We start from the raw sequence: 18,334 nt of genomic DNA on the forward strand, positions 1-18,334 counted from the left end.
AGTCTTCCAATTCATGAACATGAGATGTCTTTCCATTTATTTATGTCTTCTTTAATTTCTTTCAGCTATATTTTATAGTTTTCAGTGTACAAGCCTTTTACCTCCTTGGTTAAATTTACTCCTAAAGTAATTTATTCTTTTGATGCTATTGTAAGTGCTTTCTTAATTGAATGTTCGTTGCTAGTGTATGTAAATGCAACTATCTTTGCATGCTGATTTTGTATCTTGCAACTTTGCTGAATTTGTTTACCAGCTTTATCAGTTTTTCTGTGGAATCTTTAAGCTTTCTACATATAAGATCATGTCATCTGCAAACAGACATAATTTTACTTCTTCCTTTCTAATTTAGATGCCTTTTGTTTCTTTTTCTTGCCTAACTGCTCTGGCTAGGACTTTCTAGTAACGTGTTGAATAGAAGTGGTAAAAGTGGGCATTCATGTCTTATTCCCGATTTTAGGGGTAAAACTTTCAGTCTTTCACCATTGCGTATAATATTAACCGTGGGTTTGTCATATATGGACTCTATCATGTTGATGATCTATAGTAGTTTTTAACTACGCTATATTTCTCCTAACAAGAAAAACAAAGACTTTGAAAGTTGTAAATGATGTCTTCAGTAAGAGGTTAACAGTATTATGATGAGGGACCATTCAAAGTCCTGACATGACAATGAGGGTCTAGAATGCACTGGCATTCTGCACAAAGCTTGGGGACGTTGCATGTTCACACCTTACACGATACTGGTCAGGCACTAAAGTCTGGCTGCTGAAATCACAGAATATATAGACATCTACACATCTCCTGTCTTAGTCAGCTTGGGCTGCCGTAACAAAATACCACAGACGCGGTGGCTTAAACAACAGAGAATTATTATTTCACAGTTCTGGAAACTGAAAGTCTGAGATCAGGGTGCCAGCATGGTCAGGTTCTGGTGAGATTTCTCTTCCTGGCTGGCAGATGGCTGCCTTCTTGCTGTGTCTCACATGGTGGAAACAGTGCAATCTCTCCTCTTTTTCTTCTTCTTCTTCTTCTTTTTCTTTGGCCACTAATCCCATCATGCGGGCCCTACTCTCATGACCTAGTCTAATCCTATTTACTTCCAAAAGGCCCATCTCCAAATACCATCACGCTGGGGGTTAGGGCTTCAACATACAGATTTTAGGAGAATAGAAACATTCAGTCCATAACACCTTCTTTCAGGAAAACAATGATGAAGCTAACAATAGTATTCAATGCAGGCACATACTAGACAGAGTCACCTATCAGAGTGCTCAAAGTAACTTAAGGCTTACACATACTTACAAAATTTGGAGACAAGTTATGTTTATAAAGCTGAAGAGTGGAATGAAGCAGGTTAGAAACAAGACTGGAAACCAATACTTCTTTTCCCAATTTATTATCTGTCATTCGTCTCTGACTACTGGCCACTTGAACAGTCCATTTATCCATATCTGCTATAATACAGACAGCTTCTGCTATTGGTTCATCCAATACTGGATGCTGGAAAGAAAAGAAAAATTGAAGTTTTCAGAATAAAAGAATATTAAATTCTGACAGCTACTGCCAAAGAATCCTTGACGGTGGAGAACGGAATAGGTAATTAACTCAATAACAAATATCCTAAAATATCTTATAGAAATCATTATTAAGTGCAGATTAGTTACCAGAACTTTGTATTCTTTAATCCAGAACTTAACTTTCACTAGTCTTTTGATCATTCATTCGTTTGATGAATTTACTGAGTGCCAACTATGTGCTAGGCAATAGGAAGAAAATGTTTTTTACCTTGAAAGAGCTAAACATTTTAAAAATAGATAGGACAGGAATTCACATGAACAAGTCAACTGTTAAGGTTTTGTGCTAACTATCCCAACCTGTCAAGCATTCATTTGAGCACCTCAGGGGCTATCCCTTGATTACATGAAGTACCTTGCTGCTTACGTGTGCTAGGTTTTTCTGTTTACCAAGACGTATACCTAGAGTGTGGATACAGTAATTAAAAAGAACAAAAATCAATAGGTACTAACATAACTCTCCAAGACAGATGGTTAAATGGGAAAAAAAAGTCACTATACACACAGACACATTATATCCCAGTTACGTTTTTAAAAATTCAGATCTATATCTAAATGAAAATGTATAGAAAATACGCAGGGGCCGGCCCCGTGGCATAGCAGTTAAGTGCACACATTCCGCTGCTGGTGGCCCGGGATTCGCAGGTTCAGATCCCGGGTGCACACCGAAGCACCACTTGTCAGACCATGCTGTCGTGGCATCCTATATAGAGTGGAGGAAGATGGGCACAGATGTTAGTCCAGGGCCAGTCTTCCTCAGCAATAAAAGAGGAGGATTGGCATGGATGTTAGCTCAGGGCTGACCTTCCTCACAAAAAAAAAAAAAAAAATACTCAAACTCTTTATCATGAAGATCTCTGTGAAGAAGTATGGAATATTAAGAGTATGAAGAAGGATTTCTACTCTTTGCTTTGTGTATCTTTATATTGTCTGAATTTCTATCACAGCATTTACCTAAATTACACTTTTATAATTAGAAAATTTAAGGCATAATGAAAAATATTTTTACTGATATACTGATAAAAGGACCATAGGCAAATGGCTGTGCCCTTGGTTTCCCATGGTTTACACACAAAAACCAGTATTGACAATTAAATACATAGCACCACTATCAGAAAAAGATGATGGCTCTACAATGTTCAATACTTCAACATATTTCTGTATTTGGAAACGTAAGGATTTCTTCACCACTGGCCATATGGAACAGCAGCAATAAGACTGAGATAAAAACTACACTTTGAAATACTTGAACACAATGGCTTTTTCCTTTTGAACTTTTCTGTTACCACAATTACATAGCTAAGAATGTAAGTTTGCTTCTGGATAAACTTAGGTTTGGTACCCCCCCCTCCAAAGGATATCTGATTGCCCAGTTAATGAACAACCCCTTTGAATAAAGCTTTTTGCTTGATGGTAAGGAAACAAAGACAACAAAGCTCACAGTGAAGAAGACAGAAATAAATACACCTATAAAAAGATGTATGTATAACAGACAAAATAGGAACCAAGTATTGGGGTAACAGAGGAGGGCAATAGTGAGTTCTGTGTGACTGGGACTTTTACAGTGGAAGAGACATAGGGATATGACATTGAAGAATGGATAGGATTACTGGTGAAAAATGGAGGGAAATATGGATAATTGTGTAAGAGGGAATATCATGAGAAGACTCAGAGAGAGAAGTAGGTGTATGTGACTAAATTTGTGAAAAAACGATACTGAAAATTGGGGAAGAAGACAATGGCAAAGAAAATGCCTGGAAAGATACACTGTGAAGACTTTCCATGGAACTCTAAACTTTATTTTTGTTTTTATAAAATTTATTCAACTCTTACCAAGGATATAATATTTTTCTATTCATCAACTAAATTACTGAAGTATAATTTTGGAAATGGTATATACATCTAAAGATGTAAGGTATAGCTTACATTTTTAAGAAACACAATCGTGAACATGTATTTTAATGTAAGTATCTCTGTGGTTATAAAAGAAAAATAAGACAGGAGGTATGATCAAATAACCAAAGTGGAAAAACATACTGTTAAAGGTAAATACTACTTTGAAAAGCAGTGGGCATCTTTAGGAGATGAGAATTATAAAGGAGGTCCACCCTTTTTCCTCACAAGGAAATGCCTAAACAGATAACAGGGAAATTGCTATGATATATACCTTGTTTACAGGGTTACAAACCACTTTAGAAATTAAGTTTAGAGCTCCTCAATCAAAAGGTATGTGGCTAATATTTTAAAAGGTTTATCAAACCAAAATCTATCAGAGCCATTTTTTGGTAAGGAAAAGGATAATGGTCCCAAGTCAATAGTCTCCCAAGAGAGAAGGGCCTAAACTCCAAGTTTGCATTCAAAAATAATTCAAATAAAACTCACTTTAGAAGTTGTTAAAAAACAAGGCGGCTCAGGAGCAGTGCCAGTCACTCATTCTGAAATTGCTTGTTTTCATTCAATGGATTGTCATATGCAATGTCCTAATCTGACAAAATTTCAACTTAAACAAGTGTTGATGAGGGTGTGGAGAAAAGTGAACCTTGGTGCACTATTGGTGGGAATGTAAATTGGTGCATACACTATGGAAAACAGCATGGAGGTTTCTCCAAAAATTAAAAATAGAACTACCATATGATCCAGCAATTCCACTTTTGGGTATATATCCAAAGGAAATGAAAACAGAACATCAAAGAGATACCTGCATTCCCATGGCTCACTGCAGCATTATTCATAATAGTCAAGATACGGAAACAACCTAAATGTCCATCAACAGATGAATGGATAAAGAAGATGTGGTACAAACACACACACACACACAGGAATATTATTCAGCCATGAGAAAGAAGGAAATCCTGCCATATGCAACAACATGGATGGACCTTAAGGGCATTATGCTAAGTGAAATAAGTCAAAGAAATACAAATACTGTATGATCTCACTTACATGTGGAATCTAAAAAAATCAAACTTGTAGAAACAGAGAACAGATTGGTGGTTGACAGAGATGGAGGTGGGAGGTGGGGGAAATCGGTGAAGGTGGTCAAAAGGTACAAACTTCCAGTTATAGGATAAATAAGTTCTGGAGATGTAATGTACATCATAGAGACTATATTTAATAATACTGTATTATATAGGTGGAAGTTGCTGAGAGAAGATCAACTTTTATTTATTTTTCCAGTTTTATTGATATATAATTGACATATAACATCGTATTCATTTAAGATGTACAACATACACAACATAATGATGTATGCAGAAGTCGAGCAATAGGAGAAAGGTGAGAAAAACCATACGACAAAACCATGAAATAATCAATAAACATTAAAAACAATGTTTACAAAGTATGTTAATAATATGGGTAAATTCTCTTATATCAACTGTTGAGTGACAAAAAAAGAATTCAAAACAGTAAATATAATACCATATATAGCGTGTATATACACACAGATACACATTTTATACATATGTATAGTTATATAAAAAATACATATGTGTATATATATAAAAATGTAAATTTTAGTGTTTTATTATATAGTAAGGAAATTATGGCAAATCTAAAAGTTTTTCAAGAAAACTTACCAAAACTATATATATGTATATAGCATATATAAAAATACATGTGTGTATATATTAAAAATATATATGTATATATATAAAAGGCCTCAATTTTATATATATATATGTAGTGTGTATACATACACATAAACATATATACATACATACAGAAGAATAATGAAGATACAAGGCACAGAATGCCTAAAATATATATAAAACATCAAACAATATAAGTCTGGTATACAAACATCAGTATCGTTTCATAGGCAATGAAACTGAAGCTCTGTTAGATTAAATATCTTGTCTTAGGATACACAAGTAGTAAGTGGCCATGTCTGAGTTTTATCAGACGCCATGTACTTCATCATGACTAGAAGTTGTTTTTGTATTAAGAATGGCTGCCACTGAATGGCAGAGTTAGGAAAATTTTGTTTAGCTTTCTACACATTTCAACATTTTATATAACGAATATATATTCATCTGGTAATAAGAAAAATAAGACTTTCTTAAAAACTGGGGAGAAAAAGAAAAGACAGTCCACTAACATAGTTCAGGAGAATAAGACTATCTCTTTTAAAAAAGTACTATCCTCAGTATTTATGTATTAAAAAGTTCCTACATGTTTTTCCATGTAGGCACATAAAAAATAGTTCTCATGTTAAATGTAATGATGATAAATTTTAAGTACACAATAACTAAAACCATTAAAAATAAACCTTATATATGAATAGGAAAAAATGACTGGCAAAAAATTCAACAACCTGTTAGCGTAGAGATTAAGGTTGGTATTTTACCTTTCATTTTTCAAAATTTTCTGTAAAACTCTTTGATAATAAAATATCTTACATAATGAAATGAAAATATGAGAGGGTAGGCCTAGAAAGCCAGTTACTAAAACAGAGGGCAAAAGACAAAAAAGGTCTTTCTTTTTACCACAATGAAAATAATGATAAAAGCATTACAATGCTAATTTTTCTGTTTGTATTTGTATTAACCTTTGTTCATCTGTTTTAGAGACAGTAGAGCACAGAAGCTTAAGGGCACAGCTTAAGAACAGGCAGATCAGGACTGATTTCTACCTCTGCCATTCCCTAATCTATGTAACTTAAAAATCTCTCTATGCTACATCTGAAATACAGGGATGATAAAAACAGGTGCCTCAAAGGATTACTATATTAAGTGAGGTATTACATTTAAGTGTCTGGCACATAGGCCACGAGAGGAGACAGTAACCCCTTCCAATGCGAAACTTTCAGAGAGAACACCAGAACGTTGTGTGAGGTAATGAGTACAGATGGAGGAAGAAAAAAGAGACTGAGTGACTAAGATCAGATGTAAAGAAAGACAAGAGGATAAACAGAGCATTAAAAGGACCCACATGGGATTTCCTAACCAAGTAATTCAACAAATATTTACTGAGCACTATGTCAGGCACTGGGAAGACAGAACTGAAAAAAAGAGAAATGGTTCCTTCACTCTGAAGGACAAACACCATCAACCGATATAAATTCTTCCCCTGAAGCATTAAATTACTTATTAGTATTCTCCTCAGGCATTTATTTTTTCACACGTTGTGTACTACATTTATTCACAATATTTGCCTTATTTTCTCCATTACTAAATAAATAACTTGAGGTTAGAAACTATTTCTTTTTCATCTATACATCCCTTGGAGTATTAGCACTACGTTCAGAACATAGGTTGTCAGTAAATATTTATCTGATTGGTGTTAAAAGGTTGAGCAAAATAACTTTTAAATATAAAGAACATGAGTTTTGATGTTTTCTTTACAAACTTTGTTTTTATCTAAATCTGCTATAATTTCTCTACTATATAATAAAACACCAAAATTTACAATTTTAGGTAATTTTCTACAGACATAAAAGGTTTAAACGTTTTTTGCTAACAATTAAGTGACTGCTTGCTCAATGAGCTATATTTTCTCACCCATGATTTCCCAGTTGGATTTCTCCATTTCCTTTTCAACGCTTTTTGGGGGGTTGCGGAAAGGAGAAGTTTTTGTTAAAAAAATTACTAAAGTCATATATGAAATCAAAGGGATAAACAGAAAATTCCACAACTGGACACTTCAATATCCTATTCTCAATAACTGATTAAACAACTAGACAGCAAATCAGCAAGGACATAGAAATCTTGAATAAGCTATCAACCAACTCGGCCTGACAGCTAAAGAACACTCCACCAAACAACAGCCAACTATTCTTTTCAAGCACATGTGGAAAATAGACCATATGCTGGGCCATAAAACAAGTCTTAATAAATTTAAAAGAACTGAAATCATACAAAGTATGTTCTCTGACCACAAAATAACTAATTTAGAAATTAACAATAACAGTAAATTTAAAATTCCACAAATATTTGCAAATTAAACAGCATACTTCTAACTAACCCATGGGTCAAAGAAATGGCAAGGGAAATTAGAAAATATTTTGAAGTGAATGAAAATGAAAACACAACAGACCAAAACTTATGAGATTCCATTAAAGTAGTACTTACACAAAAATGCCTGTTAGAAAACAAAAAATATTTCAAATTAATAACCTAAGCTTCCACCTTAAGAAACCATAAAAAGAGCAAACTAACACAAAGCAAGCAGAAGGAAAGAAATAATAAAGATGAGGATAGAAATCAATGAAATAGAAGACAGAAAAACAGAGAAAAATCAATGAAAACAAAAGTTGTTTTCTTTAGGAACCAGCAAACTTATTCTGTAAAGAGCCAGACAGAAAATATTTTATGCTTTAGGGGCTATAAGGTCTCAGTTGAAGCAGGAAAACAGTTATAGAGTACATAAATAAATGGGTGTGGTCATGTTGCAATAAAACTTTATGTACAAAAAGCAGGCCTACTTGTCCCATAGCTTGCTGACCTTTGATGCATATGGGCCAAAAATATCTACTGATGAAGTCAAGCCATGAATGAAGTCTTCTTTGGAGAATCCCCCACCCGTTAGAGGGAGACAAAAAAGGAAAAACATAGATTACAAAAATCAGGAATGTAAGAGGAGACATAACCAATGACTTTAAAGAAATTGAAAGAATTATAAGTGTATACTAAGGACAACCTTATTCCAACAAATTACATCATTTAAATGTCTTTCTAGTTCCTAGAAAGAGAAAAATTATCAAAATTGATTCAAGAAGAAATAGAAATCAGAACAGATCTATATCTCGAAACTGAATTAGCAATTTAAAATAGTCGCATTAAAAAGAGCCTAGGCCCAGATGGTTTCACTGGTGAATTCTATTAAACATTTGGAGAAAAAATAATACCAATCTTCCAGAAACTCTTCCAGAAAATAGAGGAGGAAATACTTCCCAACTCCTTCTATGAGGCCAGCATTATTCTGATATTTAAGCTAGACAAAGACATCACAAGAAAACTACAGACTAATATTCCTCATGAATATAGACTCTAAAATCCACAACAAAATATTAGTAAATAAAATCCAGCAACATATAAAAAGGATTATATATCATGACCAAGTGGGATTTTATCCCAGGAATACAAGGGTTGGTTTAACATCTAAAAATCAATTGATGTAATCTATTACATTAATAATTTAAAGAAGAAAAACCACATGATGATTTCAATAGACACAGAAAAAGTATTGGACAAAATCCCACACCCATTCATGATTTAAAAGCAGGGGGCAAAAAAACTCAAAAAACTAGGACTAGAAGGGAACTTGTTCCACCTTATAAAGGGCATCTGTAAGAATCCTACAGCTAACATCATAATAACAAAAGACTCAATGTTTTCCCCGTAAGATGAGGAAAAACACAAGGATGTCTACTATCAGCACTTCTATGCAATATTGTACTGAAGGTTCTAGCCCACACAACCAGGCAAGAAAGAAACAGAAGTATCCGGACCGGAAAGGACAATGTAAAATTGTCTATTCATTGATGACATCAGCCTGTAAGTAGAACATCCTAAGGAATCCACACAAAAAATTACAAGAAATAATAAGCGAGTTCAAGGTGGCAGACTATAAGATCAAAATATAAAAAGCACTGTACTTCTATTTACTAGCAATGAACAATCTGAAAATGAAATTAAGAAAATAATTCCATTCACATTTAAACATTCACATTTTTTTTTTGATATTATAAATAACCTAGAGATGAACATCTATGAATACATACAATACTTTCTGTATTCCAGATTTCCATTTCGATAGATTCCTGCAATGCTCTACTTGCTTTCATGGTGACAGGTACAAACATGCAGGTATTATATGTAATACCTTATATACATATAAAATATAAATACAGACTTTATATACTTTACATATATGAAGTGATGGATTCAGAGAACAATGATTGTGTTATACAGTGAAGTGTGATAAAAAATATAAGGCAATTCTGGGTACTACTGGTTAACAGAGTTTGTTCTAAATAAATTCAAGAGCAATGAAGGTAACTCACCTGCACAGCGTGAGACAAATCTGACACCAGACACTGACGGAGCCTCTCATCACTCCCAATTCCTTGAAGAACAAAGTCAGGCACATAAGACGAGCAGTAGCCACCCAACAAGGACCTCCCAAAGTTGGCGATGTTAGGCTGAACGGCACTCACTTCAATTAACTTTGACCTGGCAGAAAGGTCCCAAAAGAAGGCATACCTAATTAATAATAAACATACTTTACCAATAAACAAATTTTTGGACTCTACTAGTCCATATTTCCAGTACCATCATTTTCTATAAAACATACTTAGAGTAAAATCATCCTTAAGTAAAAACTGGCTTAACTGCTCAATCAGACCACAAAATACTCCTCTTTCTTATCCAGGGAAGAGGGTCTAATGAACAAATTCGTAATGAGGTGAGCATAAATCTTTCATAATAGACTTTAGGAATGCTGTCCCTTGTATATGTAACACATTCTTGCTACAACCAGATTATGAAAATCATCATCTAAAACAAAGTAGTTAAATAACTCACAAATCCAAAGCCTGGTATATAACATTTCTCAAGTACGAATCTTCTCCTTGTATACTTGACCCAGAGTATACATTTCCTGTTTTCCTCTTAGTCTTGGCCAAATGGTTATTTCTAATCATTTCCCACCGTCTCTGTGATTACCTCTTCCTAGTTGCAGGTTCAGCATAGGTCCTTTTTGGGGGCATAATTCACTCCTAAATAGCTTGAACGCTCCTAAGCAGGTAAGGAATCTCCTACGTACCAACAAACTTTTCTCCAACACCTTTGTAAAGCCTTTCTGGGATGCCTGGGGGGGTTAGCCTTTAATCCTCCCTATGAGTAAGAGCACATAGTAATAAAAGAGAATTTGTCCAGGACAATGATCTCTACTTTTATATTAACTACTACCAACCTTCAGAAACCAGCTAAACAAAAGAATGGTACATATTTATATAGAGCCTATTATTAATGTTAAAACCTCCTACTTACCCAGGAAAAGGTATCTCATCCTCTTCTGCCCAATCTTCTTGTTCTCCTCCATAATAACTGCTCACTTGTCTAGTCATATCATGCCCTGTATCTTCACTTTCACTATCCCCAAGGGCACTATCCGAACTTTCATTTCTTGGAATGTCCCATTCAGGTCCTACAGCAATTTTTTTCTCTGAACTCTCTTTATCCCCATGGGGGACAAGAATAGAGAGTGTATCTTTTTGGTCCTGCTGAGGAAAGCAGGTTTTACATGAATCTTGGTGAACTGTTTCTATACATTTACAAAATTCATCGTTCTGTTTGTTATCTTTTGTATACAATCTCTTTGAAAACTCTAACATACAGCAGTGCTCTGTACTGTCTGTACTTGTTTTAACTGGAATATCATCAATAGTCCTGGTTTCAATTGAATCATCATTAAAATATTCATCAAATAAGCTCATGCTTTCTGGGTCTGAAGGATTCCAACAGGGAAGTTCACAGGGCTCTCCAGAAACCATGTTCAGTATATCAGATTCTCCAGATTGGTCCTTAGTTGTTTGTTTAGTTTCTTGATGCTGATCAATAGCCCCTCTTTCTTCCTTCAGTGGTTTGGTGTGATGCCTCGTAATCTGATCCACCACTGCCTGACTCCGGAGTTCAGTATCTGAGTCAGGTGACATAGAATCCCCAATCAAGAAAGTAACCTTTGTCTGGGTTCCTTCACAAGAAAATGCAGCAGTCACAAGCTTATCTGGAGGTTTTTTTTCCACAATCATTCCTGTGGATCTCAACACTTTGCCTGTGTGATTACCTGAATCCAGCAATTCCTCACTCTGCCATGTTTCCTCTGCTGGCTCTAAGCCTGACTTTGACAATGTACATTTGTCTACTGGAGCAGATCCTGTGCAAACAACTGTCTCTAACTTAGCGTCAAGGCAAGTTCTTAATTTATCTCTATACTGTTTAACACCAACAGCATTTTCTTCTTGGCAGTCAGAAGGAGAAATCATTCGGCACTCGTCTGAAATTCCTAGCAGCTCCTTAGAGCTGTTTTGAATATCTTCTCTCTCTTGTCGTGAAACATTCTCTACATTCTGCCCAAGGAGTGGATGACTGCAATATTTACAGTTACAGTTAGGAGTCCTTGTTTCTTCTGATTCTTTAAAGAGCAAACTGCTTTTGTTTCTATGCATTGTGATTAGCACGTACTCAGATTCTTCTATTTCACCTTTCTCTAAAGTGGTAGTAATTACTGTGCCTGGCATAACGATGGCTTCATCTTCTCCGTTTTCTAAAAGATGGGTTTCCTGAAGTTCAGAGCATCTTATGAAATAAGTGAGAAAATAAAGCAGCCTCTGGACCATATCTTGTCGTTTGCCAACTACCACAGTCCTCGCTAATCGTACAGGAGAGCCAATAGCGCCATACAAGTCCCCTGCAATGGAAAAATCAGTTAATGGACACATCCTCTAGTCATGCAGCTAAACAGGCTATTTTCAATTATCAGAAACCTGCTCTTATTGTATGAGAGCTAGTTCAGGTTTTACTTTTAGTTCTTTCACAGGTAAGTGACTATTCAGAAGAGTAAGATGAGATGAATGGCCTTAACCAAAGAGAAAGGTGACAAAGAGGTTTTCTAGCTTCCTCCTTAAGCAGCTACTGTGGTTCTGAAACTACAAGCAAAGAGTCAGTTGTGAAGGTCACATTTACCAAGAATGTTCTCTGTGCCAGGCCCCAGGCAGAGCACTTCACCTGGGTGGAGGAGTACTGCCTGAACTGCTATGTGCAAAAGGATTCTGTAGCTGCATCCAATGCAGATAAGAGAAAGCACAGTATCTGCTTGGGGGCAAAGAGAGGAAGGGGGTAGTGGTGGAATGGAGCAGGGCTCGAGTAGTCACATCACACACTTAACCTTCCTTGATTTAAATCATATCCCTGAACCTTAACTGTTGCTGCCCCACCCAGGACCCCACACTAGCTCCCATGTTTTTAAAAGCTCATTTTCCCTTCCATTCCCTAGAGGGCTGGGTACTCAGGATAGACCATAAAGGGCAGGAAGAGTGAGACCTATCAAGACTAAGAGGAAAAGAAAGAGCAACATGTTTAACCATGTGGTTCATTTTCACTTTTGTATCCATACTAGATATGAACGGCCATTACATTAAAAAAAAATAAGGAGGAGGATCTAGGAGTTATCAATGTCAATATAAATGTATATTTATACTAGGGCTCAAACTAAACCAGCAAAGAAACAGGTGCCAAAAACCACACTTAACAATGGAGAATATAAAGTCATTAACTTTAATTTAATTCAATTTTCTTCAAGTTGTCAGTATACACATTTAAAAACCGCTATTTTTACTTTACAAAAACCTCACAATTTTTAAAGGAACAAACATAAATAGGTCTCAAATAAATATATGCTATACACAGTATTATGATAAATTTTCTCCTTTGGCTAAGATACTGGTTCTAATACCATCATGTCACTGTTCAAAACTACTCCCAAGGTTCCCACTAATTACAAAATAAATTGCACTTGCGTTAGCACAGCAAGTGAGTCTTTCATGACTGGTTCCACTTTACTTTTTCAGGTTTATCTTCTTATAGTTACCCTTTTTCATCTTTATTCACCCAAAGTCCCACTTAAAGTGGACTACTTAAACTGGACCACTGAATATGCTCAGCACTTTTAACACCTAGACCCCTTTACTCATGCTATTCACAGGCATACCCTGGAGATATCGTGAATTCGGTTCCAGACCACCACAATAAAGTGAGTCACACGAATTTTTTGGTTTCCCAGTGCATATAAAAGTTATATTTATACTATACTGTAGTTTATTAAGTGTGCAACAGCATTATGTCTAAAGCAACAATGTACATACATTAATTAAAAAATTCCTTATTGCTAAAAAATGCTAACCACCATCTGAACCTTCAGCAAATCATAATCTTTTTGCTGGTGGAGAATCTTGTAAAAAACCACAATATTTTCGAAGCTCAATAAAGCAAAGCGCAATAAAATGAGGTATGCCTGTACTTTCCCTTCCCTCTGTATCTCTGCCAGTCCAAAGCTTACCACCCAAGCATCCTCTCTTGGGCAAGTAAGCTTCCTTACTGAACTTTTCATTTCTATTATAGTTCTTCTTTGAATTATTATTGCCCACATATATATTACCTACAGTATTATACTACCAACTTCTTGAGGGCAAGGACTAGATATCATTGATCTTTATACCCTCTAAAGCTCTTTGCACAGAGCCTTAGATATGCACTCAACAAATGATTATAGAATTGAAAATAGATTTGAAAAGTCATTAAAAAAAATACTACTGAATTACTTGATTTGAAAAAAGTAAGTTAATATCCATACAATGGACTACTACTCAGCATTAAAAAGGAATGAACTATTAATAAATCAAATCTCAAAATAATTATGTTGAATGAAAGAAGTAGGACCAAAAGAAGCATGTACTGTATGATTCCATTTATATAAAACTCTAGAAAATGCAAACTAATCTATAGTGACAAAAAGCAGGCCAGTGGCTGCCTGGGTATGGGGGACAGTAAACAGGGAGCGTGTGGCGGAATAGGAGGGATGGATTACAAAAGGTCATGAGGAAACTTTTGGAAGTAATGAGTATGTTCACCATCCTGATTTTCGTGATGGTTTTAGAAGCATGTATATTTTGACATAGCATATATCTAAACTTACAAAAGTGTACACTTTATACATGTGTGTGCTGTATATCAACTATTCCTCAATTAAGAAGAAGGAAGGAAAGCAGGAAGAAAGGGAGGGAGGGAGGTTACATGAATTAATAAGCCACATGACAATCTGCCTAGCAAGCTTACTCATCAGCACAACCTAAGGGAAGTTTCTACTAGGTCACCAAAATCTTCTCATCTCACTCTTCGCCCATCACCTAATAGCAATAGAGTAAGAGTATGAGTAATAGCAGCTACATTTACCAGACACCGTCCTAAGCACTTCACATGTATTATCTCATTTAACTTTCACAACTTATGAAGTACGTACTATCTACTATTATCCCCACTTTATAAATAAGGAAACTGGGATTCAAACATGGTCTGCCTGGGCTGGGCCAGTGGCTTAGTGCTTAAGTGCGCACGCTCCGCTTTGGCGGCCCGGGGTTCAGATCCCAGGTGCACACCGACGCATTGCTTGTCAAGCCATGCTGTGGCAGTGTCCCATATAAAGTGGAGGAAGATGGGCACGGATGTTAGCCCAGGGCCAGTCTTCCTCAGCAAAAAGAGTAAGATTGGTGGTAGATGTTAGCTCAGGGCTCATCTTCCTCACCAAAAAAAAAAAAGTCTGCCTGACTCCACAGCCTGCACTTTTAAGCACTATGCTACACTGTCTTCCTAATAACCGTCAACTCATCAACTATCCCCTCACTCCTGTTACCCATTTATTTAGTGGGGCCTAGTATTAAGGGAAAATTTTCCAGAATTACTCAATAAAAGCAGAACAACAGAAACTTCAATGACTGGTTCTCAGTTAACCAGATTTCGTCTAGCTATCACAGGTGACTTTGCTGATTCATTTTTTCTAGGCAAAGTACCTAATGCACCATGAAGACCTTGCAGTTACTAGTAAACTAGCCATCATCCTGCTCCTCTTGCTCCAGCTGCAGTTCTCTATCTACAAGGAATGATATCAGGCATAAGACAATTTAGCAGACATGAAAGGACAAGTAAAGCAGAGGTGCTTTAGAATGAAGGAGGTAAAAGTGAGCATTTTATTTCTTAATTTTTGTTTTTGCTATAAATAACACCAGACAGTTATACAAAAGTCTAAGTATAATGCATAATGTAAGGGGTTTCAGACTACATACCCAGTTGTGCCCAAAGTGGGTTATATGGATGAGTCTTTGCCAACATGTCCACACTCTGAGAGGAATGTTTTTCTAAAAATATTTTTATAGGTGGTTGTCCATTTGGCATGACTGTTGGAACCCAGGCAAGATGATTGGTCAGAACAGCAGTAATGAGTGCTGGCAAGAATCTGAAAACAAAATGCATCCTATCAGATTCTAATCTGCCTTCACGAAACCTTAGATGAAACGCAGTGACCGAATAAAGCAAAGAAAGCATACATTCTCATGTGGCTAAAAAGCATAAAAAAGGAGAGGAAAGAAGAAAGGATAGGTATATGACCAGGATGAAAACGAAAGTTAATACACTTATTGGTTGGGTAGGAGTTAAAGAAAATCCTTAAAGTAAAGACAGCATTCACACAGAGCTATTTCTTATCACAATTACAAAACAAAAATGCCATTTTACTTGAAAAACTATGGATTCTTCTCAGTGTTTAATCCGCAAGATTTATTAATGAATCAATCAGGTCTATACATTTCCAAATTACTGAATGGGAAAATAAAGGAAAATATTAAGCAAACTTTGTCTGCTATCAAAGAGAATAAAAACATCTGGATTCTAGGAATTTGACAAATGGTAAGAAAAAAACAATATGATAAAATATCCCATTAAAAATGTATCATTGGAGGGGCCAGCCCAGCGGCATAGTGGTTAAGTTCGGTGGCCTGGAGTTCACAGGTTTGGATCCCGGGCACAGACCTACACACTGCTCATCAAGCCATGTTGTGGGAGGCATCCCACATATAAAGCAGAGAAAGATGGGCACAGATGTTAGCCCAGGGCCAGCCTTCCTCAGCAAAAAGAGGAGGATTGGCAACAGATGCTAGCTCAGGGCCAATCTTCCTCACACACACACACACACACAAAAATGTATCACTGGAATTCTGGCACTTCCTTATATTTTTTTTACTTCTTTTCTATGGAATGAAACTGTAAGCGGATAAATTTTACAAAAAATGGGAAGTCTCAGAGAGTTTTGTTAGATGTCAGGAATTTTAATTTAATACATACTTAAAAACATTTTTACTGTTTCTCATTCATAAGGTTCTGTGCCCTTCTTCTATGCCCTTTTAATTATCTTCTAGAATTCTGTTTTGATTACAATAATATGAATTCCAAAGATAGTGGTTAATTCTTTCACCTTTGTAAATGGGTTTGATCACAATCTACATACCTAGTTATAGTAAATAATAGCTAAGACAGCATAGATAGATAAATAGACAGACTGATACATAAGTAGATCGAGTTAGCCATTACTGATTTTTGGAAGCATTTTCCATTAGAAAAGTGAACTCCTTCATGAAACGATGGCAAAGCTGATTCTTCTCTGGAGTCCCCGACATCATTGTAAGCCAGACAGGTTCTCCAATTCGTGGCATTGTATAAAGATTACAAATTGTTGTTCTAAAAAGAGGAAAACAGATTATGAAATTCATAGTTCCCAGAATTAGCTAGGCTTAAAATAAAGTTTATGTTGCAAGCTGGGGCTGAACCCCCAGATTTATTAAAGCTTTTGAGAGAAGATAATGAATCAAATTGTTCCTTCTTTGTCATCAGACAGCACCATGGGAAATGTTCTGTATATGAACTCAAAATATGTTGGTTCTGGTGCTGGCTCTGCCCCCAGTGACTGCATGCCCTCAGGGTAAATTATTTCCCTACTTTAAGCAACAGTTTCCTCTACCTGTAAAATGAAAGGATAGGACTAGATAATTTCTAAAGCCTCTTTTAGCTCTATATTTCTAAGGTATATGCTGTACTTAAATATATTGCAAATAACCCACAACACAGAAAAAAAATATTCTAAATGGGGTAACAGTTTATCCATATACCCACTCAAAACTATAGTTTAGCGACATCATTTTGCTTCCTATGCAGAGACTCTTTAGTAAAGTTCTGAAGGACAATAAGGACACTATACCTGCATGCTATATTTTATGACTCTCTCTCAATCCTCTGCCTTCAATCAACACAAGCGAGCATCATTGCACAATTATGACAGTGCTTTTCTGGCTGTCTGTTGCATTTATTTAGACAACAGCTAGTCCTGTAACTTGCACTATCTCCTGAAGGCTTCAAGGATACCTTTAAGATGTCAATTCTTTTCCTTTTATATTAAAATCTATTCAGCCAAGTCCTATATACTCACTAGACTAAGCAGCTCCTGCAAAGTTGGGGCTTACAAAACTAGTCAATCTCTCAGAAGCTACAGAATGGCGTCCTACTTTCTATTCTCTAGAATAGTGCTGTCTAACAGAACGTTTGGCAATGATGGCAATGCTCTATACCTGTGCCATCCAATATAGTAGCCACTAGCCATATGTAGTTATTGAACACTTAAAATGTGGCCAGTATGACTGAGGAATTGGATTTTAAATTTTATTTAATTTTAATTAAATTAATTTAAATGGCTACATGTGGCTAATGGCTACTACATTAGAGAATACAGCTCTAGAAAGTTCTCTAAGATCTCCACAAGCTCTAAAACCTACCTCAGCATAATTCTCTAACACCTAAACTCCAAAAAGGAAAAGAATTCTCTTGCCTGTACACGTTTTATTGAATCTCAACACAATATACTAGAACAGATAAAAATGACAAAAACAGATCATATTAACGAGTTCTTGGTAGGGCATAAAATCATTGCTGAGAACGTAAAATAAATGGAAAACAATTAAAGGTATTTTATAGAGAAAAATATAACTAAAATATAAACTAGAGATATGTGAAAATGCTTATTTTTAAAGCCTACTAAGGACATCAGATAGGATGGAAAACTGAGCACAAATGTTTATCCCCTTTCAGTTCTGATGTCCCAAATGAACACCAGTTAAAGATTTGAAAACAGATAAATCACTGCAACAAATAGAACTGGAG

General features: G+C 35.7%; 1 protein-coding gene across 2 annotated transcripts in view; it reads right to left on the bottom strand.

The window, feature by feature from the left end:
- The window catches only part of FNIP1 (folliculin interacting protein 1), a 133,708-nt gene that overhangs the window by 7,577 nt on the left and 107,797 nt on the right, over positions 1-18,334 (bottom strand). For both annotated transcript variants that reach the window (XM_058540016.1, XM_058540007.1), the window contains 5 exons: positions 16,715-16,861; positions 15,415-15,584; positions 10,568-11,987; positions 9,580-9,748; positions 1,303-1,500 (listed from right to left, as the gene is read on the bottom strand). In XM_058540016.1, coding sequence (XP_058395999.1) covers positions 1,303-1,500; positions 9,580-9,748; positions 10,568-11,987; positions 15,415-15,584; positions 16,715-16,861 — 2,104 coding nt within the window. The remainder of the gene's footprint in view (positions 1-1,302; positions 1,501-9,579; positions 9,749-10,567; positions 11,988-15,414; positions 15,585-16,714; positions 16,862-18,334) is intronic.

The sequence above is a fragment of the Diceros bicornis genome, chromosome 1 (assembly GCF_020826845.1).
Source record: "Diceros bicornis minor isolate mBicDic1 chromosome 1, mDicBic1.mat.cur, whole genome shotgun sequence".
Taxonomy (NCBI): Eukaryota; Metazoa; Chordata; class Mammalia; order Perissodactyla; family Rhinocerotidae; genus Diceros; species Diceros bicornis.